This window comes from Hyperolius riggenbachi, chromosome 1 (genome assembly GCF_040937935.1).
Source record: "Hyperolius riggenbachi isolate aHypRig1 chromosome 1, aHypRig1.pri, whole genome shotgun sequence".
NCBI lineage: Eukaryota > Metazoa > Chordata > Amphibia > Anura > Hyperoliidae > Hyperolius > Hyperolius riggenbachi.
In genome coordinates, this window is record NC_090646.1 from 632,619,850 (window position 1) to 632,644,734 (window position 24,885).

The 24,885-nt window shown below is 48.7% G+C and overlaps 1 protein-coding gene across 1 annotated transcript in view; it reads right to left on the reverse strand.

Annotated features, from left to right (window-relative positions):
* Nucleotides 1–14,471: 14,471 nt before the first annotated feature.
* AMACR (alpha-methylacyl-CoA racemase) overlaps nucleotides 14,472–24,885 on the reverse strand; it is a 97,804-nt gene continuing 87,390 nt past the window's right edge. Inside the window, exon 6 of the mRNA XM_068251249.1 lies at nucleotides 14,472–15,075. Within this exon, the coding sequence (XP_068107350.1) occupies nucleotides 14,666–15,075 (410 nt within the window). The 3' untranslated portion in view covers nucleotides 14,472–14,665. The remainder of the gene's footprint in view (nucleotides 15,076–24,885) is intronic.

The following is a 24,885-nucleotide window of genomic DNA, read 5'->3' on the forward strand; positions in this document are numbered from 1 at the left end:
GCTGCTATTACCTTTTCTAGTCCCCTCTCCGTGCTTGTAAACATCCACAGCAGCGCGCCCGGCGCTGCTACTGTGACGAGCGGCGAGCCAGGAAAGAGCGGTTCCCATAGTAACAGGACGCTCTTTCCTGCCTCCTGCCTCGTCACAGTAGCAGCGCCGGGCGCGCTGCTGTGGATGTTTACAAGCACGGAGAGGGGAATAGACGATGCGGAAAGGTAATAGCGGCGGCGGCCTTGGGGGGAGCTGGGGACCCGCGGACCAGTGGAGGGGGGGGGGGGACCTGCGGACCAACATGACTCGCATACAAGCCGACCCCCCAACTTTTGGCCCCCTTTTTGGGGGTCAAAAATTCGGCTTGTATGCGAGTATATACGGTATTTCCGCGTAGTCGTAGTCCCGCTATGCGAAGGTTCGCCCGCTACGCGTAGTTGACGTATGTATTGCGAAGTCAACTACGCGTGCGGTAACTGCGTCTATACGGATCATTGCGCATGCACAGAAATATCATTGCCCTTCTATACGTATACAATTCCGCATTGGAAGGTGGAATGTACGCATAGAATAGTTCACCCATGCGCATAGCTAGCGGATTATTGCGGAAATTTTTACACATAAGCGTCCGCATCAACTACGCTTCGCAACGACGCGAACCTTCAGTATTTTAACGCGTAGTCTACGAAACGCAAACGCAGCGTAGTTTCTGATTTCGTAGCCGTAGTTTGCGAAGCATAATTGCGGAAAACTACGCGTAGTTCCAGCATAGCGAAGTTCGCTGACTACGACCATCCCTGGTCCCACTAGGAGGTCAGGGAATGCTACAGGAAACTGCCAGATAACCTGGACAGCCCGCCTAGCAGAAAGCCAGACCAGCCAGTTATGTGTAAGTGACTCTGCCCATTAATGTGATATGCAGCATTGTTTTAATGGAGAGGGGGCGTCATCCAGCATTTTGCTGGGCAGGCCTACTTAGACAACTTTTAAGTTCATTTAAATTTGGCTCCACTAATGACCACACCCACATTTTGGTGCATGGCCACACCCATTTTCCGACTGGAGTGCCCCGGATCTCTTGGGATCCTAGCAACACCCCTGACTGCAATGCTATGGTGCGGCATGCAGTACCACTCGGCAACGCACTGCAGCCTCTGCCCCGATTGAAGCGCTTCCACCGCATCGCGTCACACCACAGGTACTGTGGCCTATCTCATAGAGATGAATGGCTGCTGCAGCGGGGAAGAGTGGGAAAGGAGCCTAGTAAAGCCTGGTATACACCTTCTACTTTCATTGGCAAATCATTGACCAATCCTACCACCTCCATGTAGTATGCAAGTTTACCTATAGAATCTGCTCTTAGTATTCCATATATGTTGGTCTCATACTACGTGGAGGTGGTAAAATTGGTATTTGATATTTCATTTCCTAAAGTTTTTTATCTCATGTGTGTACCCAGCTTTAAAGAAAACCTGTAACTACAAAAAGTTCTCCTGGGGGGTACTCACCTCGGGTGGGGAAAGCCTCCGGATCCTATTCAGGCTCCCCCTGTCCTCCTGTGTCCCACGGCGGTCTTGCTGTGGCCCTCCAAATGGCGGGGATGTAAATATTTACCTTCCGGCTCCAGCGCAGGTGCAGTATCGGCTCTCCGCTCAGAAATAGGCGGAAATAGCCGATCGCTGTCGGTCCGCTCTACTGCGTAGGTGCAAGTCGCCTGCGCAGTAGAGCGGACCAGACAGAGATTGGCTGTTTCCACCTATCTCCGTGCTGAGAGCCGCAACAGCGCCCCCGCTGGAGCCAGGAAAGATATATAAATGTAGCTTGTCAGGCTTGTCGAGCCTGGATTGCCGGACACTTCGGGGGAGCCAGAATTGCGCTGGACTGCCTGCAGCTACAGGGGAGGGGGAAGCCTCATTGGGACCCTGAGGCTTCCCCCTACCAAGGTAAGTACCCCCCAGGGGACGTTTTTTTTTGTTACAGAGTCTCTTTAAGGAAACAGTTTGTTAAGGATTGCCACTATGCAATGCACATATAGAGGTGTTCATTACCACCATAGCACCAATGAAAAGCTAATAAGATGGATGAAGGAGGGCTCCTTGTGGGCCCCTCTTGACCAGGGGCCCCAGTGCGGTCACAACCGCTGCATCCCCTATTGCTATGCCACTGACTGTACTACACCAGCACATGTGTGCTTATGAAAGGAATGAAAGAGGAGAGCTTTGCTGCTCGCTCACCACTGCACATTCCAGGCAGAATCCTGGCACATCACGTTTGGGTCACATGTCCCATGACTCGCTGCTGATTGCAGTAGCCTCTGGTGTAAGCCAAATTCCTCCATCTCTCCACACAAAGCTGGATGAACTTGCTACACAGTTAGTGTTGTGATAGTTTCGTGTTCAAGAAACACTCGCTAGCAGTCATTCCTGATGCTCTGTCATGTTGCTAATTCATTGCATTTGTAAAAAACAAACAAACCACTTTTTGTTTTATTACACTAGTTAGACCACCCTTTAAAAAAAAAACCGCTAGGGCTGGGACGCGACCCCCTTCCCAAGGGCGTTCGCTCTCCCCGCCGCCTGTGCAGGGCGGGTTTAAGCAACAATGGGGCCCCAGGGCAAAATAAACCTGGGAGGCCCTCCCAACAGATACCCCGAAACAAAAATCGGCATTAACGGAACTTTTTTGCAGCTGGTATAGTCAGGGTGTGAAGCCCCAATTGGTCGGAGCTCCACATTCTGGCTATCCCAGCCTACATGGGGGACAAGGGGTTAAAAAGTTTCAGGAGGGGGGACCCCACATAATTTAAAAAAAAAATATTCCTACACCAGAAAATTGGGAAAATATGAAAAAATGTCAGGGATCTTCATACAGCCATATTGTGGCTGTATAGCGATCCCTGGCCAAAGCGCTGCGGCTGTGTATGGACCCCCTGGAAACCCCGTCAGGAAATGTATTGCTCTTTCTTTTGATACATGTAAAATTACACTACCGTTAGGTTTGCTACTAAAAGTGACATTTACCGCATTTAAACGTATACTTTTTTCCTTCGAAACTTTAAAATAGATTTTCTCAAAAACTATAAGGTCTTTTTGAAAAATAGTTTTTTCCTCTTATTCACAATGATCTCCTTAACATAGCCTGCAAATGTAGGGTTTCTAGCATTTAAGGTGGATTTGCTATTAACCATTAAAGTCAGCGGGTTTTTAAATGTGTATTTTTTTTCCTTTGAAACTTTAAAATCGATTTTCTCACAAACTATAAGGTCGATTTGAATTTTTTTTCCTCTTGTAGCCACTGGGGGCCCCTACAAGCTCTGGGGCCCTGGGGCAGTTGCCCCCTTTGCCTCTATGGTAGCGCCGGCCCTGCGCGCGTGCACATGGCAGCCTCCCCTGCCCTCGTCCTCCTGTTAGTAACGTTGAAAAAGCACGGACACAGGGACAGGGGACGCAGGGACAGTGGAGTTTTATTAGGTAGGATATTTTAATAGTGCTGACAATTTAGAGTCCGTAATCATGTCAATATCTGTCAGAGGAGCGCACACTCAAACCGCCACCCAGGGCCGGCTCCCTCATGAAGCAAGGTGAAACGCTTGCATTCGGCGCAGAGATTACAGGGGCCGCATGTTTGTAACGTGTGTATACACAACAGCATGAAGTCAGAGTAGGAGGAGAAGTGAGAAGAGAGCAAGATGAAGAGGTGATCATTGGGGAAAATAGCTAGTTGTGCTGTGTGAGGAGTCTGACAGCGAGTGAGGAGGGAGGCAGGAGGGTAGCAGTGTTTCATTTGACTTGCACAGCAGAAGGGAGGAGGTGGCACTGCTGTCCTGACTGAGGAAGAATGGGGAGGCTGAGGGTGAGCAGTTTGTTTGTCACAGACTCATAACCAGCCAGTGTGCTATTGTGTTGAGCTGCAGCATGTCATGTGAGAACATGGTTTGCCTCAGGCAAAAAAAAGTCTAGAACTGGCTCTGCTGTCACCATATTAATAGTCTAATGTAATACCATATTATTACATATTATTACTATTGTTTTTACTAGTAAAAAAAAGGGCCCTCTAGATAACAGGCGCTAGGCCGAAGCAATATGTCTGCACACAGCAATATTACTGCACTTTCGTGCATTAAAGCTAATGGGAACCGGGTTGTAAAAAAAAAAGTCCGATACTCACCTAAGGAGAGGGAGGCTTTGGGTCCCATAGAGCACTCCCTCTCCTCTCCCCCGGTGCCCGCTGCTGTCTTGGCGCCCCCGTAGCGGTATTCGACCGTTTTGGTCAAATACCGCTGTTTCCCGGCCAAAGCTAGGTTTTGGAGATGCTTCGGGAGCCTGGGTGCTCCCAAAGACAGGCCGCTCTACACTGCGCATGCGCGCGCGTCCTCTATGACGCGTTCGCGTGTGCGCCGCCTGTCTTCGGGAGGACTCGGCTCCCGAAGACTTCTGAAGTCCCCTCGGCGTGGGACGAGAACGGAGGAGCCAGCGCAGCACCGGGGCCACCGGGAGAGGAGAGGGATGGTTCATTAGGACCGAGCCTTCCCTCTCCTTAGGTGAGTATCTGCCTATTTCTTTAACTAACCCGGGTTACATTAGCGTCAAGAGCCGGTCTACACTTGTCCGATTCCAGATCGGATCTGTGTCAAACAGATCCGGTTTTCTGAAAAACTGATCCATTTGACACGGATCTGATCTGGATGCCTGCACATACGTTCTGCGTCCACCGCTGGTCCTGCCGCTCGGTCCCTTCCACAGCCTGGAGGCCAGCAGAAGCGTGGCTCTCCATAGGCTACAAGAGGCCAATTCTGCCTAGCAACAGGGAGAATTTTCATTGGTTGAACATGAACCAATGAGAATTCTCTCTGTTGCTGAGGATTCCCATTAGTCTGTTGCAACTCAATGGAGAATCCCCATGCTTCTGGCCTCTGGGCTCTTCAGAATGGACTGAGCAGCAGTGATGGACAGCGGGACACGTGAGTATGACGTCACGACGGCATGCGTCCGAAACGGGCGACGCGGATGCAGCGACTAGCCTAGTGAGAGCGCACAGTGTCCATTCTCACAGGCTTACGGTTTCCCATCCAGTCCGGGAAAAAGTGTCAAATCGGGACTCTCCGCGCCGTTTTTCTTCCGTACTACACAGATCAGTATGCGATCCGTGTGGAAGCGGGTCCTATTTCTAATATAGGATCCGCTTCCAGGGTTTTTGCTGAGCTATAAAAACATATCCCACGGATACGTTTTTAAAACAAGTGTGAAGCGGCCCTTAACCAGTTGTCCTCCGTTATATCCAGCCTATCCAGACGCCGGTTGTCTTACAAGGCTGCCCCTCGCTTGCTCGCACTGTTGTGCGCTTTTAAAGCTCTTTTGAAACTGAAAACTTTTGTCTGAAACCTCTACTGACTCATTTTCATCAACCTGCCATTGGGCCGCCCGCTGGGATGCCGGATCTGAGAACCCAATGAAATATTCACAATGTCCGAGATGAAAGAATAGGCCTAAAAAATAAGATTTTCTCTGCTTTTTAAGTCCTTGACAGCGTTACACCTTCCCTCTGAATCGCAGTTCCTTCGGCAGCTGTGGCGCTTTAGTAGATCAGTGCATCTCCCCCCTTCATGTAAGTTTAAAAGCAAAACCAAAATCCATCGTTGTTAAATCAATGCTTTTGATACACATATATCAAAAATGAATGTGAGTGAAATAAGCAAAATCAAGCCTAGAGTGTGTGAGCTGTTATTTCTCCTGAATGATAATCTTTTTTAGGCTTAGTTACAGTAGTTAGAGTTGGAAGGGAGGGGGAGGGGTAGTGACTGGATAAGGCCTTGTACACACATTTGACCAGGGGTGTCAAACTCAAATACAAAGTGTGCCGAAATTGAACACTGGGACCTAGTCCCGGGCCAACTTCAATGTCTAGTAGCCACCTCCCCCCCCCCCCCCACCCATACAGTTCCCTGGACACTAGTGCCTTTCCTCCCTCTCCTATACACTTCCCTGGTGTCTAGTGGGCCCCCTCGCTCCCCTACACAGCTCCCTGGTGTCTAGTGGCCCCCTCCCTCACCTATACAGTTCCCTGGACACTAGTGCCTCTCCTATACACTTCCCTGGTGTCTAGTGGGCCCCCTCCCTCCCCTATACAGTTCCCTGGTGTCTAGTGGCCCCCTCCCTCCCCTATTCAGTTCCCTACTATAAATTTAAAGAGGAACTGTAGTGAAAATAACATAACAAATAAAAGTGATTATTTTTTACAATATCCTATATAATAAAATCCCTGTCCTGTGTCTGTTGTGCTTGGTGCGCATGCCTGGCACGCAGGTGGACTTCAGTAGTGACGGCCTGATGGGAGCGCGCAGGTCTCAGACGTGCGGCTGCGCATAACGCATGTCAGCCCCTTATTAAAAGGGCTTTGTGGCTAGTTATTTTATAAATTATTTAGTCAGTGTTTGCCCATTGTAACATTTTTTCCTCACCCTGATTTACCTTCTGAAATGTATCACAAGTGGCAATCTCTTTAGTCCTGTCAGGTGCAGCTCTACCGAATGTTTATTTGAGAATTCTGGAGTCAGTGAAAATAATGCCTGTTTTCCCAGGATGCTCTGGGAGGAGAATTGTGCATAGCTTTACAGTCTAGTCTAAACATCACTGGAAAGGCAGGGCTACAAACCAGTACACAGCAATATAAAAATATAGGAAGTGTTTCTGATGCTGAAACCAGGACTATTACCATAAAAGTGGGCATCCTGAATAATTTACTGAGATAGACATGTGTATGTACAGTGCCTGCCTGAAAGAGTTAAATATCAGGTATGTAAGTGGCTGACTCAGACAGGAAGTGACTACAGTGTGACCCTCACTGATAAGAAATTCCCCTTTTACTTCTTTCCTGCTCTCAGAAACCATTTTCTGCTAGGAAAGTGTTTTATAGTTGGAATTTCTTATCAGTGAGGGTCACACTGTAGTCACTTCCTGTTAGGACTGAGTCAGCCACTTACATACCTGATATGTAACTCTTTCAGACAGAGAAAGAAAAGAAGGAACACAGTACATACACATGTCTATCTCATGTGACATGTCACTTCGGGTATCCTTTAAAAAGAACCCAAGGTGAACCTTAGGTCAAAAACCAAATTCTTACCCAAGGAGAGGGAAGACTCTGGATCCTGCAGAGGCTTCTCACGCTGTCTTCTGGACCTCTGCCTGGGACCCTAATCATGCACGGCCACGCTGCAGCCGTGTGACAACAGCCTGCCATTTGCATCTTGTGCAAGAGCGCCTCCAGCTAGCTGCATTGGTGTGACCATGCTCACACAGGCACCAGTATCAGGCCACACTCTGCATAAAGGGTTGGGAGCTTGCGCTCCATACATAGGCATACATGTCAAACTCTGGCCTGAGGGGCCAAATCAGCCAAACGATTAAATTTGTTTCCCTACTTTGAATTATATTGGGCCCACTCTAGACCACCAGGGAAGCTATATTGGAAGTGATGCCCTAGAACACCAGGGAGGCCATGTGGGGAGGTAGGGGGGAGAGCACTAAACACCAGGGAACTGTGTAGGGGAGGGTGGGGACAACTAGACACCAGGGAATTTTAGAGGGGAAAGAGGGGGGCGATTAGACACCAGGGAACTTTATAAGTGAGTAAGGTGGCCAGTAGACCTTGAGGTTGGCCCGGGACTAGGTCCCGGTGTATAATTTCGGCCCTCTATGTATTTGAGTTCGACACTCCTGCTTTAGGGTGTTTGGGTTTGGCAACGGTGGAAAAGTACTGGCATCGTGGTAATACTAGTTACTTCCCTATAGGAGAGGCATTGCGGTCATACTAGTTACTTCCCTATAGGAGAGGCATTGCGGTCATACTAGTTACTTCCCTATAGCAGAGGCATTGCGGTCATACTAGTTACTTCCCTATAGGAGAGGCATTGCGGTCATACTAGTTACTTCCCTATAGCAGAGGCATTGCGGTCATACTAGTTACTTCCCTATAGGAGAGGCATTGCGGTCATACTAGTTACTTCCCTATAGGAGAGGCATCGTGGTCATACTAGTTACTTCCCTATAGGAGAGGCATTGCGGTCATACTAGTTACTTCCCTATAGGAGAGGCATTGCGGTCATACTAGTTACTTCCCTATAGCAGAGGCATCGTGGTCATACTAGTTACTTCCCTATAGGAGAGGCATTGCGGTCATACTAGTTACTTCCCTATAGGAGAGGCATTGCGGTCATACTAGTTACTTCCCTATAGGATAGGCATTGCGGTCATACTAGTTACTTCCCTATAGGAGAGGCATTGCGGTCATACTAGTTACTTCCCTATAGGAGAGGCATTGCGGTCATACTAGTTACTTCCCTATAGGAGAAGCATTGCGGTCATACTAGTTACTTCCCTATAGGAGAGGCATTGCGGTCATACTAGTTACTTCCCTATAGGAGAGGCATTGCGGTCATACTAGTTACTTCCCTATAGGAGAGGCATTGCGGTCATACTAGTTACTTCCCTATAGGAGAGGCATTGCGGTCATACTAGTTACTTCCCTATAGGAGAGGCATTGCGGTCATACTAGTTACTTCCCTATAGGAGAGGCATTGCGGTCATACTAGTTACTTCCCTATAGGAGAGGCATTGCGGTCATACTAGTTACTTCCCTATAGGAGAGGCATTGCGGTCATACTAGTTACTTCCCTATAGGAGAGGCATTGCGGTCATACTAGTTACTTCCCTATAGGAGAGGCATTGCGGTCATACTAGTTACTTCCCTATAGGAGAGGCATTGCGGTCATACTAGTTACTTCCCTATAGGAGAGGCATTGCGGTCATACTAGTTACTTCCCTATAGGAGAGGCATTGCGGTCATACTAGTTACTTCCCTATAGGAGAGGCATTGCGGTCATACTAGTTACTTCCCTATAGGAGAGGCATTGCGGTCATACTAGTTACTTCCCTATAGGAGAAGCATTGCGGTCATACTAGTTACTTCCCTATAGGAGAGGCATTGCGGTCATACTAGTTACTTGCCTATAGGAGAGGCATTGCGGTCATACTAGTTACTTCCCTATAGGAGAGGCATTGCGGTCATACTAGTTACTTCCCTATAGGAGAGGCATTGCGGTCATACTAGTTACTTCCCTATAGGAGAGGCATTGCGGTCATACTAGTTACTTCCCTATAGGAGAGGCATTGCGGTCATACTAGTTACTTCCCTATAGGAGAGGCATTGCGGTCATACTAGTTACTTCCCTATAGGAGAGGCATTGCGGTCATACTAGTTACTTCCCTATAGGAGAGGCATTGCGGTCATACTAGTTACTTCCCTATAGGAGAGGCATTGCGGTCATACTAGTTACTTCCCTATAGGAGAGGCATTGCGGTCATACTAGTTACTTCCCTATAGGAGAGGCATTGCGGTCATACTAGTTACTTCCCTATAGGAGAGGCATTGCGGTCATACTAGTTACTTCCCTATAGGAGAGGCATTGCGGTCATACTAGTTACTTCCCTATAGGATAGGCATTGCGGTCATACTAGTTACTTCCCTATAGGAGAGGCATTGCGTGCAGGGGCATAACTACAAATCTTAGGGTCTCCCAGCAAAATTCTGATGAACCCCTCCCCCCCAATGTTCACACCCCTTACCTTGCCTACTCCTGGTGACCCTCACAGCCTGGGGGCCCATCTCACAAGGCTCATAAAACAAGTGTGGCCGTCAGGATCTTCACACCCATAACATGTGTAGCCACAAAAACACCTGATTTGGAGTAGGGGGCTGTTTACACCTAGCTAAGCCTATGTGATGTCTTCAGAGCTGGCGGGGGGGGGGGGGGTAACCTTCACACCACAATTCTACACGTACACGGTGAGGCAAACAATTGGGAGTGATCATGTCATCTTCACTTATCTTAAAGGAGGACTGTAGCGAGAGGTATATGGAGGCTGCCATATTTATTTCCTTTTAAAGGGGAACTGAAGTAAGAGGTATACGGAGGCTGCCATATTTATTTCCTTTTAATCAATACCAATTGCCTGGCAGCCCTGCTGGTCTATTTCTCTGCAGTAGTATCTGAATAACACCAGAAACAAGCATGTAGCTAGTCTTGTTAGATCTGACTTTAACCACTTTTGCCTACTGGACGTAGTACCTACGTCCAGGAGGCAATGCGCGCGTCCGCACGCTCCCTCGGCCGATCATGTGCGTGCACGCGCACTCCCGGCCCGCGGTTCGTTAGCCAGGCAATCAGTGAATCGGGCTATGGTGCCCGATCACTGATTCCTCTCCCCCGCAGAAAAAGCGACAGCTTCTCTCGGAAGCTTCGCTTTTTCTGGCTTCTTGCGTCCCTCTAAGCGTATGTTACGCTTAGAGTGACATCATGTAAACAAACTCATAGCTGCCATCTTGTGGCCAAAAAGTAAAACTACAACTAAAAGTAAAAAAAATGCACATCTATTTACCCCAAACAAATACTATTTACATCCCACCCTCCCAAAAATACCCAAATAAAATGTTTAATATAAAAAAAAAAACAAAAAACATTACAATAAAAAAGAAACATGTAAATATTTACCTAAGGGTCTAAACTTTTTAAATATCAATGTAAAGATGAAATAGTTCTATTTTTTTTTTTTTATTTTAAACTTGTAATTAGTGATGGATGCAAAACGGAAAAAATGCACCTTTATTTCCAAAACAATTTAAATGATGTAATAACCAGGACAGATGGGCAAATACAATAAATGAGTTTTAATTATGGAGGCATGTATTATTTTAAAACTATAATGGCTGAAAACTGAGAAATAATTATTTTTTTCCGTTTTTGTCTTATTCTTCCTGTTAAAATGCATTTACAGTAAAGTGGCTCTTAGCAAAATGTACCCCCCAAAGAAAGCCTAATTGGTGGCGGAAAAAACAAGATATAGATCAGTTCATTGTGATAAGTAGTGATAAAGTTATAGGCTAATGAATGGGAGGTGAACATTGCTCGGATACATAAAGTGAAAACGACTGAAGGCTGAAGTAGTTAAAGCGAACCTTAAGTCACCTAAAAAAAAATGAGGATGAACTCTCCTGGGGCTTCCCTCAGCCCCCAGCAGACGATCGGTGCCCTCGCAGCTCCGCTCCGATGTCCCAGGACCCGCCGGCGACGACTTCCGGTTTTGCCGTCACCGGCCGACAGGCATGGGAACGCGAGTGATTGTTCGCGTTCCCAGCCTGTATATCGCCCCCTATGCTGCTATTGCGGCCTCTGGCCAGAGGCCGCAATAGCAGCATAGGGGGCGATATACAGGCTGGGAACGCAAACAATCACTCGCGTTCCCATGCCTGTCAGCCGGTGACGGCAAAACCGGAAGTCGTCGCCGGCGGGTCCTGGGACATCGGAGCGGAGCTGCGAGGGCACCGATCGTCTGCTGGGGGCTGAGGGAAGCCCCAGGTGAGTTCATCTCATTTTTTTTAGGTGACTTAAGGTTCGGTTTAAAGAGAACCAGAGACGAAGCACCCTCATGTATTTTATTACATTTATCAGTGGGAACAGTAAACACCTACCCTGCTTTTAGTTTCTTTGTTATCTGCTTAATTAGTCTATTAGCAACTGTGATAAGAATCCACCGACTATTCAGTCGAGGTTTGACCTGGAATCATTATAGCTGAGTCACTCTTCTGTGGAGTCTTTTCAAGCCCAAGCCTTCCCCCTCCTGGCTTAGATTTCCTGCTTTGCATACTGAGAGCTGTGATGACATGGGAGGGGCTGCTCCTGCTGAGAGAGAAGCTCTGTGGCTGTAATATGATCCCTGTGTGCACTAGATACTGATGATGACTGCAGTTTCATTCCTATGAGGGCCCTTTTCCACCAGCGCGTTTGCGCTGGCTGAATCGCAAAAACGCAAACCGCTAGCGATTTTACAATCGCTACGGTTTGCTTTTTAACATGGGAATCGCGGTAGGTCATTTCCACTACCGCGATTCGTTTTTGCTGGGAACGCGAACGCGCGGCGGAGCGATAATTGCCGCGATTTTGCTATGCAGTGCATAGCATAGCAAAAGCGAGGCCGCGAACGTCGGGGAATCGCCGGTAATTGCGATTCAGCAATCGCTAGCGTTCAGCGTGAACGCTAGCGATTGCTAGTGGAAAAGGGCCCTAGAGACACTTCCTACAGGCAGCTATACATCATACCAAAATGAAAGCACATAGATGAAAGGCTGCATTTAGCCTAGATAGCAGCATAGTCTCATATAGCCTAGACAGCACATCCAGAACAACTCATAACCCGGAAGGAGAAGGGATATGAGCCAGCGGCCATATTTGATTTTTCCTGGAGCAATAATGGATAAAAAACACTAAAAAAGGCACACCAGAGCTGCAAAATTATCAGGTAGAGCATTTATTCTTTACAAGCTATCAACTGATATGTTTATTTTGTGTGAAACGTTCATCTCTGGTTCCCTTTAAAGTCTGAAACACCTGATCTGCTGCATGCTTGTTCAGGGGCTATGGCTAATAGTATTAGAGGCAGAATATCAGCAGGGCTGCCAGACAACTGGTATTGCTTAAAAGGAAATAAACATGGCAGCCTCCATATACCTCTCTATTCAGTTCCCCTTTAAGCAATACCAGTTGCCTGGCAGCCCTGCTGATCTATTTGGCTGAATCACACCAGAAACAAGCATGCAGCTAATCTTGTCAGATCTGTCAAAATTGTCAGAAAAACCTGATCTGCTGCATGCTTGTTCAGGGTCTATGGCTGAAAGTATTAGAGGCAGAGGATTAGCAGGATAGCCAGGCAACCGGTATTGCTTAACTACTTAAGGACCGCTTCACGCCAATGGACACGACCGCGGCGGCAGCCCCAGGACCGCCTAACGCCAATTGGCATCAAGTCCTGGGGCTGCAGTTTCCCAGGGAACGGCCGCGCGCATGCGCGATCGTTCCCTGCCACTTCACGGAATGGAGTTCCGTGATTAGCCTGCTAGCCGCCAATCGCGACTAGCAGGCTGCTTGTAAACGTAAGGGGAAAGAAATCCCCTTTGTTTACATGCGTACAGCGCTGCCGGGGGCTGCAGCGCTGTACGAGATCGGCGATCCCCGGCCTCGGATTGCCCGGGGAGCGCCGTCCTCTCATAGGCTGATGCCTATGAGAGGCGGAACAGGACGGATCGCCCGTCCTGTTCAAATGGAGAGAACGGAGGGGAGGGAGGGGGACGGGGAGAGAGAGAGAGCCTCGCTGAGGCATCTGAAAAAAAAATAAACAAAGCCTGACCCCTCCGGCGGCATGTCCCCTTAGGGACAAAAAAAGGAGGTGACTCCGATCGCTGGGCACGTAAGCTGGGTTATGCAAGAGGCTGAAAAGCCTGCACAGCCCAGCACTGCAAAAATGAGCGTGGTCTTTAGGGGGGGGTTACCACTGCGGTCGTGAAGTGGTTAAATGGAAATAAATATGACAGCATCCATACACAGTTCTCCTTTAAAAAAAAAATGACTTTTTTTTATTATTATTATTAACCACTTCACCACTGAGGGGTTTTACCCCCTGAGCACCAGAGCAATTTTCACCTTTCAGCGCTCCTTCCATTCATTCGTCTATAACTTTATCATTACTTATCGCAATGAAATGAACTATATCTTGTTTTTTCCGCCACCAATTAGGCTTTCTTTAGGTGGGACATTATGCCAAGAATTATTTTTTTCTAAATGTGTTTTAATGGGAAAATAGGAAAAATGTGGGGAAAAAAATAATTATTTTTCAGTTTTCGGCCATTATAGTTTTTAAATAATGCATGCTACTGTAATTAAAACCCATGAAATGTATTTGCTCTTTTGTCCCGGTTATAAAACCATTCAAATTATGTCCCTATCACAATGTTTGGCGCCAATATTTTATTTGGAAATAAAGGTGCATTTTTTTCATTTTTGCGTCCATCCCTAATTACAAGCCCATAGTTTATAAAGTAACAGTGTTATACCCTCTTGACATAAATATTTAAAAAGTTCAGTCCCTAAGGTAACTATTTATGTATTTTTTTTAATTGTAAATTTTTGAATTTTTTTTTAATTACAAAAAAAAAAAAATGGGGCGTGTGGGAGGTAATGAGTTAATTTTATGTGTAAAAGTCATTTATTAGTATGTGAAAAATGTGTAGGATGGCCACAGTAACTTTTTGTTTTAATGCGACCTCCAAGCTTCCTTCCGGAAGCTTGGAGGAAGTATAAGGAGGCTGGACACGTGAGTTTTTTCTCACAATGATCGCGCTGCCCGTAGGAGAGCAACGGATCATTGCGGGGCTTAGATCAACGAACGGGAATGGATTTTCCCGTTCATTGATCTCTGGGCGAGCGGGCGGCGGCGTGTTTACTAGCGCCGTGTTTACGAGCGGGAGCGCGGACAGCGTCGGGAACGCGGAAAGTATGTATTTCTCCGTCCCTGGTTGTTAAAGGATGGAAAAAGGGGCGGAGAAATATGTACGCGTGGGGGTAAAGTGGTTAAGTTCAGAGAAGAAGAAGATTGTTTACAAACAAAATGTATTATACAGGACAGACATGATGTACCATACTGGCCATATACAATGTATACATTTGGATTTTATATTAAAAATATAATTATATACATTTGTAAAAGGTATTTTTTTTTTTGTGTTATCTATATTCAAAATTAAAGAAAATTAAGGGACTCCTTGATCTCTGGTCCAGCGAGTGAAACTAGAGCTGTGATTTAGGCTTGTTGCAGGCAATAACACCAGAAGCCTGGAGATCAGAGATCTCCTTAGAAGAGAAGCCGTGCTCAGAGAGGACCTCATACGTGTTATCTCCTACAAGAGGGTCCCGGCTGAGCGCAGGAACGCCGGGCGTTCTGGAGAGGACGGGGGCCGGCCTGGGGCTTAATTCCCCTTCTTCATTGGTAATGAAAGATCCGCGTTCTTTATTGTGAGGGTGCTCCGCTACTTCGTCGAAGGAGAGGACGGGGGTGACGCAGGCATCCGTCCCATCAAACACCTGGCACCACTGCTCCTGTGTCTTCTCCAGAAACTTCTCGGTAAACAGCTTCCTTAGTTTGGGCCATTCAGAGATGTCCATTTGACTGGGGAGGTCAGAGGGATCAAGCTCAAGTCCTGCAGAGAAACAAGGGTTGTCGTTACAGGATGTCTAAATTAATTAAACGAACACTATTGCAAAAAAATTGTAATAAGTAAAATACATGTCTATACATACATACAAAACATACAAGATAAAAATGGGGGTTGATTTACTATAAGGCACTGTAGGCAGGTGCCTACAGGCGACTGATGATGGAAATGCTGCTCACTCTTCTCCCCTAGATCCTCCCTCCCATCTTCCCTATGCAGAGTCCTGAGCAAAGTGTAAATGAGAGGTTACTCATCCTGTTCTCGGCATTTCTCTGATGAGATCTCCCTTCAGTTGTGGGCACCACTAGCTACTTAAAGAGACTCTGTAACATCAAAAACCTCCCCTGGGGGGTACTCACCTCGGGTGGGGGAAGCCTCCGGATCCTAATGAGGCTTCCCACGCCATCCTCTGTCCCACAGGGGTCTCGCTGCAGCCCTCCGAACAGCCGGCGACAGAACCGACTGTAGCTTCAATATTTACCTTTGCTGGCTCCAGCGGGGGAGCTGTGGCTGCTTTCGGCACGGAAATAGACGGAAATACCCAATCTCCGTCGGGTCCGCTCTATTGCGCAGGCTCCGGAAACTTGCGCCTGCGCAGTAGAGCAGACCCGACGGCGATCGGGTATTTCCGCCTACTTCGGAGCCGACAGCCGTCAGAGTGCCTGCGCAGGAGCCGGGAAGGTAAATATTGACGTCACCGCTGCACGGAGGGCTGCAGCGAGACAAGACAAGACAAATAACATTTATATTGCGCTTTTCTCCTTGCGGACTCAAAGCGCCAGAGCAGAGCAGCAGCCACTAGGGCGCGCTCTATTGGCAGTAGCAGTGTAAGGGAGACTTGCCAAAGGTCTCCTACTGAATTAGTGCTGGCTTACTGAACAGGCAGAGCCGAGATTCGAACCCAGGTCTCCTGTGTCAGAGGCAGAGCCCTTAACCATTACACCATCAGCCAACTGCTGAGACCCCTGAGGGATGGAGGACGGCGTGGGAAGCCTCATTAGGATCCGGAGGCTTCCCCCACCCGAGGTGAGTACCCCCCAGGGGACGTTTTGTTGTTACAGTTCCTCTTTAATACTGAGTGTACTTCTTGCTACCTTATTATAAGGGGCACCTGTAGTTACCCATGACGGACAAGGGAAGTAAGAAAGGAGCGACAGCGGGGACAGCCAGCACACTTGCGGTGCAGTTTGGTTGGGTTCATAGTTCATGGAGGGCGGAGTCTAGGGTACCAGGACATCTGTGCCTATAGGCTCCTGTGATGTAAATCAGGGCCTGGATAAGAATCAAACTCATTTTATACACCAAGCATGACTGGGTCGTGCCCGGAACTAGGTTTGGAACATACATACCGGGCTCTGGTAGCAGGACACACAGTAAAGACAGCAGTGCAAAAAGGACACAAATACATTGAGTTAGTGTTGATCAGTTTTACAACTACGGCAGCTAGTGTCCGCACCTGTAAGGGGGAAGGGCGTGGAGAGAGTTCAGGAGATTGCCAGCAGAGGGGAATAAAAGAAAATGGAGCGCGCCACAGTGCATTAAACGTAGAGGAGATTTTATTAGCAAATAAAATTTATACTCACAAACATGAGTTGTAAAATCGCATCTCAGCGGACTGCCAGCCGCTTGCCTCTGCAGTGGAGGATAACGCGCTGTGGCCAGCAGCGCGGTTTCCAATGTTTTGGATTCCGTCTCACTGGGAGGTGGGCGTTGCTGGAGTGTCAATGAGCGTGTGACATCATTACGCGTTTCGGCGCACAGCGCCTTCGACACTATGGCGCGCTCCATTTTCTTTTAGTATTTCTGCATATTACCCTACGTCGGAGCGCTGCAGTGTGCTGAATGTGTAAAGGGGAGCCATTTTTGACTGTGCAACACTGACTTGGAGCGCAGGATACCTTTGTGCGTTAGGGGAATAAAAGCGTTCCTGTGCCCAGAGGTCCTGGTGGAGATGGCCTGAAACCTCCGGCCTGTTGGGAGCCAACTGAAGGAGCCGTGGCTCTGCATGTCGTGGCTGCCTAAGGCGCCATCTTGCTAGTAAGACATTTGTCCTAAAGTAAAATGCACTACAAATTACTTATTTCCTGGGTTTTTGTCACTTACAGTAGGTAGTTAGAAGTGGTCGTATCTGATCTAGTTTTGGACTAGGCCATCTCCTCATGGGGGATTCTTGAGGTTTTCTGTATTTTACAATTTTACAATTACTGAATTGGAGATGCTCAAACCAACTGCCAGAATATTGTGCAAACAAGTAGGGAAGCTGGCTGACGACTTGGTATAGATCATTTCCAGGGAGTGCTTTTGTAAAGACTGAAGGATACAGTGACTCCCCCATGAGATGGACTAGTCTAAAACCAGATTTTAACTGCAGTTTGGAAGTGACAACGTACAAAAAAAAGAAAAAAAAAAAAAAAGGATAAGATTTCCAGTGCATTTTACTTTGGGAAAAATGCACTTTATAAGTGTACACCCTGCAAGACAAAGAGCTTCCAGAAAGGTCGGCACTACCGCTGCTGCTGGGAGTAGATTGACAGCTTGGGAGTTCCCCTGGGGAGGAAAGGGTGGCTAACCTCACTCATAAAGTGCTCTGTGTGCTCAGGCTATAGAACAGTCATTTTGTTTGGGACTCATTCCTACTGGTAGGATATGATCTGTTATTAATACAGTTTTCAACTTATGCATGTTTTTGCACCAAATGAATAAACGCCTCATTTGCACTGCAGTGCCGGACTTTGCTCTCTTCCTCCCATCTTGTAAGCATGTATTTTAAAATGTAACATTTTTCGTGATAGTAGTGCTTATCATTGGTTGGGTTCAAACAGGATATGTACCCTTTTCCACATGAAGCAAGAACATCATTGCCCACCACTGAAAATAATATCAGGAAATCCGGGCCAGTTCTAGACTTTTTGTTGCCTGAGGCAAACAGTATATGTCAGTAGGTAGTCAGGTATAGGTGGCCCCAGTATAGGTAGGCAGGTACATGTGCTTCCAGTACAGGTAACCGTGTATAGGTGCCCCCTGTATAGATAGCCAGGTATAGGTGCACCCCGTATAAGTAGCCAGGTATAGGTGCCCTCGGTATAGGTAGCCAGTTATATGTGACCCCCGTATAGCTATCCAGGTATAGGTGCCCTCGGTATAGGTAGCCAGGTATAGGTGCCCTCGGTATAGGTAGCCAGGTATAGGTGCTCTCGGTATAGGAAGCCAGGTATAGGTGCCCCGTATAGCTAGCCAGGTATAGGTGCCGTCGTTCTAGGTAGCCAGGTATAGGTGCCCCCCCTATAGGTAGCCAGGTATAGGTGCTCTCGGTATAGGTAGCCAGGTATAGATGCCCCCACATTAGGTAGTCATGTATACAGTAGGTGTACCAAGTACAGGTAGCCAGGTATAGGTGCCCACATATAGGAAGCCAGATATAGGTGCCACCAATATAGATCGCCTGATATAGGTGCCCCATGTATAAAAAGCCTGGTATAGCTAATATGGCATATGCTCACTTCAACCTGAATAATAGTAAATACCTTCTGTTTGAAGAAGGCAAACTTCTGTTTTGTATAACATTTTAGTAAAGAACTTTTTGTAGCCCCTTACACACCCCTAGGAGCTCTGGTTCACCATGAGCTTGCTGAGAAATCTGTAACTTTGTGTTTTGGAAATGAGTGAATCAGTACTGACGTCTTCTAAACACCGGATATGACCGTCTGGGGCAGCCAACAATTTATTCCTATTGGTGACGGTCAGTTTTTTTTTCTCTTTTTACCAACAATGTTCCGTCAGATAAATCTGAGTACTCTAAGCATGGTCTCCAGCAGAGCGCATTCATCTGTCAGATCCACAGAGGAAACGTTAAAGCACGCTTGATGTAACTATTAAATAGAGCAACGAGAAGTTGTTACATGGGGAGATGTTCCTCTCGGAGGGTAAGCTATTACAAAATAGGCTAATATATGAGCTGTTCCGACTAGATAAGACTGAAGCACAACGCTGGAAAACGATTTCACTATATGGAGCCATTGCACCGCCACGCTGTGTGCTTTACCTCTCGATAACAGTCACAGGTAGGCTGGTGTGAAATCGCTATTGGATTTGGGGAAGAAAAAAAAAAGCTGAAAGTAGAGAAAGTCAGAAGTGAGATGGAATATGAAAGTCAGCTATGAGAAGTAGAAAGTTTTCTAAGCAGCGGATAACTTTGAGGAAGGATCGTGATGGTTCATACACCTGAGGAAGGATCGTGATGGTTCATACACCTGAGGAAGGACCGTGATGGTTCATACACCTGAGGAAGGACCGTGATGGTTCATACACCTGAGGAAGGACCGTGATGGTTCATACACCTGAGGAAGGACCGTGATGGTTTATACACCTGAGGAAGGACCGTGATGGTTCATACACCTGAGGAAGGACCGTGATGGTTCATACACCTGAGGAAGGACCGTGATGGTTCATACACCTGAGGAAGGACAGTGATGGTTCATACACCTGAGGAAGGCCCGTGATGGTTCATACACCTGAGGAAGGACCGTGATGGTTCATACACCTGAGGAAGGCCCGTGATGGTTCATACACCTGAGGAAGGACCGTGATGGTTCATACACCTGAGGAAGGCCCGTGATGGTTCATACACCTGAGGAAGGCCCGTGATGGTTCATACACCTGAGGAAGGCCCGTGATGGTTCATACACCTGAGGAAGGGCCGTGATGGTTCATACACCTGAGGAAGGCCCGTGATGGTTCATATACCTGAGGAAGGACCGTGATGGTTCATACACCTGAGGAAGGACCGGGATGGTTTATACACCTGAGGAAGGACCGGGATGGTTCATACACCTGAGGAAGGACCGGGATGGTTCATACACCTGAGGAAGGACCGGGATGGTTCATACACCTGAGGAAGGACCGGGATGGTTCATACACCTGAGGAAGGACCGGAATGGTTCATACACCTGAGGAAGGCCCATGATGGTTCATACACCTGAGGAAGGACCGGGATGGTTCATATACCTGAGGAAGGACCGTGATGGTTCATATACCTGAGGAAGGATCGTGATGGTTCATATACCTGAGGAAGGACCGTGATGGTTCATACACCTGAGGAAGGCCCGTGATGGTTCATATACCTGAGGAAGGACCGTGATGGTTCATACACCTGAGGAAGGACCGGGATGGTTCATACACCTGAGGAAGGACCGGGATGGTTCATACACCTGAGGAAGGACCGGGATGGTTCATACACCTGAGGAAGGACCGGGATGGTTCATACACCTGAGGAAGGACCGGAATGGTTCATACACCTGAGGAAGGCCCATGATGGTTCATACACCTGAGGAAGGACCGGGATGGTTCATATACCTGAGGAACGACCGTGATGGTTCATATACCTGAGGAAGGACCGTGATGGTTCATACACCTGAGGAAGGACCGTGATGGTTCATACACCTGAGGAAGGCCCGTGATGGTTCATACACCTGAGGAAGGACCGGGATGGTTCATACACCTGAGGAAGGACCGGGATGGTTCATACACCTGAGGAAGGACCGGGATGGTTCATACACCTGAGGAAGGACCGGGATGGTTCATACACCTGAGGAAGGACCGGGATGGTTCATACACCTGAGGAAGGACCGGGATGGTTCATACACCTGAGGAAGGACCGGAATGGTTCATACACCTGAGGAAGGCCCATGATGGTTCACAACATGTAGTGTGCTGTTCCGTTGTACTACCATACAGCTTTAAGTGTGCCACCTCTTCACTTATTATTTATAGAGGATATCTTTGGCCTGGGTGATACTTAGTGAACCATAACAGCACATCCTCACTACATAATCCCCAGGCCCAACCCTACCCAAAGCAGGTCATTTGGGTGAGAGTCCCAGAGTTCAGTAGCGGCAGTGGGGTTCAATTATGTAGCAGAACTCCATAGCAGCAGGGACAGCGGTGAAGTTCTCTGTAGCGGAGGGGACAGTGGTCGATAATGTAGTTTGGCTACTGTGTAGCTGAAATTTGTAGCGGTGGGGATAGCAGAAATAGCAGTGGTGGAGTACGTAGCAGTGGAGAGCTAAATTACCATCACAGCATCTCCAGCATACCTCTGCCGGCCAGGTTCTTATTCCAGCACCCCCAGCATACCCGTGTCAGCCTGATTCCCATCATAGCACCCCAGCATACTTCTGCCTGCCCGATTCCCATCATAGCACCCCCAGCATACTTCTGCCAGCCCGATTCCCATCATAGCACCCCCAGCATACCCCTGCCAGCCCGATTCCCATCATAGCAACCCCAGCATACCCCTGCCAGCCTGATTCCCATCAAATCACCCCCAGCATACTCCTGCCAGCCCGATTCCCATCATAGCACCCCCAGCATACCCCTGCCAGCCCAGTTCCCATCACAGCACCCCCAGCATACCCCCGCCAGTCCAATTCCCATCACAGCACCCCCCTGCTAGCAAGGGTACCATCAGTATCCCCAGCATAGCCCTGCCAGTCCGATTCCCATCACAGCACCCTCCTGCCAGCCAGATTCCCATCAGTATCCCCAGCATACCCCTGCCAGGGAGACTCCCAAAACAGCATCACCAGCATAGGATGGGGAAGAATAAAGAGCGTCGGGCTTGAGTTTGTGGAAGACACAACAAGCAAACGAGGGAAAGCACTGGGGGGCACTCATTTGTAGATGCACAGCCACATCTGCAGCAGTGTTGAAAATGAAAGCGGAGATTAGAAAGGAAAACAGATTTGGAGAGCTAAGCACCCAACTATAAGTTGAGAAATTTTGGTCGAATCTACTAAAGTGAAAGGGGGGGGCTGGACTTACACTTGAGTCAGGCCTAAATTTCCGACTTATAGGCGAGTGTTAACCACTTAAAGGAGTTATCCTGAAAATTTGAATAAAATAAACGCTACTTACCGGGGGCTTCCTCCAGCCCCAAGCTCACAGGACCTCCCTCGCCGCATCTCCGCCCGCAGCCGTTCGCCGGAGCTCCGACCCGGTCCCCGGCGATGATGTCAGAGCGACCTGGAGGTCGCTCTGTACTGCGCCTGCGTGATCAGCGCTGTCAATCACCGCCACATAGGCCGGAGCGGACTGTGCAGGCGCAGTAGTTCTGCGCCTGCGCAGTCCGCTCCGGCCCACGTGGCGGTGATTGACAGCGCTGATCGCGCAGGCGCAGTACAGAGCGACCTCCAGGTCGCTCTGACATCATCGCCGGGGACCGGGTCGGAGCTCCGGCGAACGGCTGCGGGCGGAGATGCGGCGAGGGAGGTCCTGGGAGCTTGGGGCTGGAGGAAGCCCCCGGTAAGTAGCGTTTATTTTATTCAAATTTCCCGGATAACTCCTCTAAGATTTCAGGATGAGAATTTCACTTCCTAGTTGCCCCTCCTGTACATTCCAGGACTTGATATACATGTCCTACAGTTAAAAGGCCCGCTGAGTGTGCCCGCACATACACGCTCCCGTCGGTCCTGCGCGTGCTCAAGCATGCTTTTATTTAACAGTGCACGAGTCCTGTAAATTGCAGTACTCATTCATGAAAACAAGGAAAAGTGCCGCAACTATCAGCGCTGCACTGCGAGATACAGTGCTGTATCTCGTAGTGAAGCCCACCGCCAGCAAGCCTGCTCCTCTGCTGCCATGCCAGGAGCCCAGAACCCTCCACCATCAAGTTGGCTGTCTTCTCCTACTGTAGCCAAAGGGCATCCCTGTCCTGCAAGAAACCAGCCATGGGTGCCCCTAGTGTTTGGATAGCCTCAGCACCCCTACCGCAACTCCCAATGACCGCTTTGCCTCCACTTCCGTACCCGGGCCACACACGAGGCTGCACTTTTGGACCCTGCTCCCGCCATCACTGTGGATCTGGCCACCCATAAGGCTGCAAACAAGAGCCTCTGACCCTTTTTCTGCGCAGCGTCAGAGAAGCATGACAGGTATTCCAATGCCAGCATTGAATCAAAATACCAATCAATTAACCCCTCACATGGTCTGCAAACATCTTCTCATTACTGTGTGATATTATTGTTATGTATTAACACATTAAAGAGGAACTGCACTTAAAATAACGCAGTGAAAAAAGTGAATCATTTTTACAATAACTATGTATAAATGATTTAGTCAGTGTTTGCCCATTGTAATATCTTTTCTCTCCCTGATTTACACTCTGAAATGTATCACACGACGACATCTTTACTGCTGGCAGGTGATGTCGAAAGAAAAAGAAACGAGATGTAAAGTGATGATGCATTTTTGGCAGTTGGAGACAGCTGTTATTTCCCACAATGCAACAAGGCTTCCACAGTGTGATGTGAGTACCTTGGTGTTGACATCACACTGTGGGAGGAGTTTCACCACAATATCAGCCATACAGAGCCCCCTGATAATCTATCTGAGAAAGGGTAAAGATTTCTCGTGGGAAAGGGGGTATCAGCTACTGAATGGGATGAACTTTAAACCTTGGTTATGGTATGGTACGAATCTACGTCCAGCAGGTGGTGCGGCGGCTCTGACTGGACGTAGATTCAATATCGCACTGAATCGTGCGTCCCCGCTGTTACCGCCAATCTTGCCGCTCTGAACCCGATGCAATTTGCTAGCAGGTCAGGAGCCACTTTCATTGGCTCCTGACAGCGTGATCACGGAGAGTCAATGAAGGCGGCTCCTGACCGGCTGTCAGCACTCTGCTGTCATAGAGATGGCAGAGAGAGGATGCTGCGGCGATGGGGCAGAGTTGTGACTGGTGAGAACAGCGGGTATGTGCAGTGATTCGTCGGAAGACGGCGATTTACCGTACCAGCAGTCTCTGGTCCTTAACCTCCTTGGCGGTATGAAAAATACCGCCAGGAGGGAGCGCAGCAGTTTTTAAAAAAATTTTTTTTTTTTTAATCATGTAGCGAGCCGAGGGCTCGCTACATGATAGCCGCTGCTGAGCGGCATCCCCCCGCCCGCTTCGATCGTCTTCGGCAATCTCCGATCAGGAAATCCCGTTCATAGAACGGGATTTCCTGGAGGGCTTCCCCCGTCGCCATGGCGACGGGGCGGGATGACGTCACCGACGTCACTGACGTCGGGACGTCATTGGGAGTCCCGGGCCACCCCTCGGCGCTGCCTGGCACTGATTGGCCAGGCAGCGCTGGGGTCTGGGGGGGGGGGGGGGGGGGGGCCGCGCGCCGCAGCAAATAGCGGCGATCGGGCGGGGGCCGGCGGCGATCAGAGTGCTGGCGCAGCTAGCAAAGTGCTAGCTGCGTCCAGCAAAAAAAAAATTATGAAAATCGGCCCAGCAGGGCCTGAGCGGCACCCTCCGGCGGCTTACCCCGTGTCACACACGGGGTTACCGCCAGGGAGGTTAAAGGGAACCAGAGATGACCTATATGTAAAAAAAGGATAAGCTTTTATACATATCTGGGGCTTCCTCCAGCCCCATAAGCCTGGATCGCTCCCACGCCGCCGTCCTCCGCTGCCTCTATCGCCGGTAACGGGTCCTGTCACTTCCGGCGGACACGGCCAATTTTCCGCATGAACAGGGGCTCCCTCCATATCCTTACGTATGCGCCTGCGTAGTATGGAGGCGCATGCGTAAGTATATGGAGGGAGCCCCTGTGATGCAGAAAATTGTCTGCGACCGCCGGTAGTTACGCACTACGCTTACGTCGACTGGCCGAAACTACGGGACCCGGTACCGGCGGATAGAGGAAGCGGAGGACAACGGCGTGGGAGCGATCCAGGCTTATGGGGCTGGAGGAAGCCCCAGGTATGTATAACATTTTTTTCATCCAGAGCCCTGGTTCTCTTTAAAGAGAC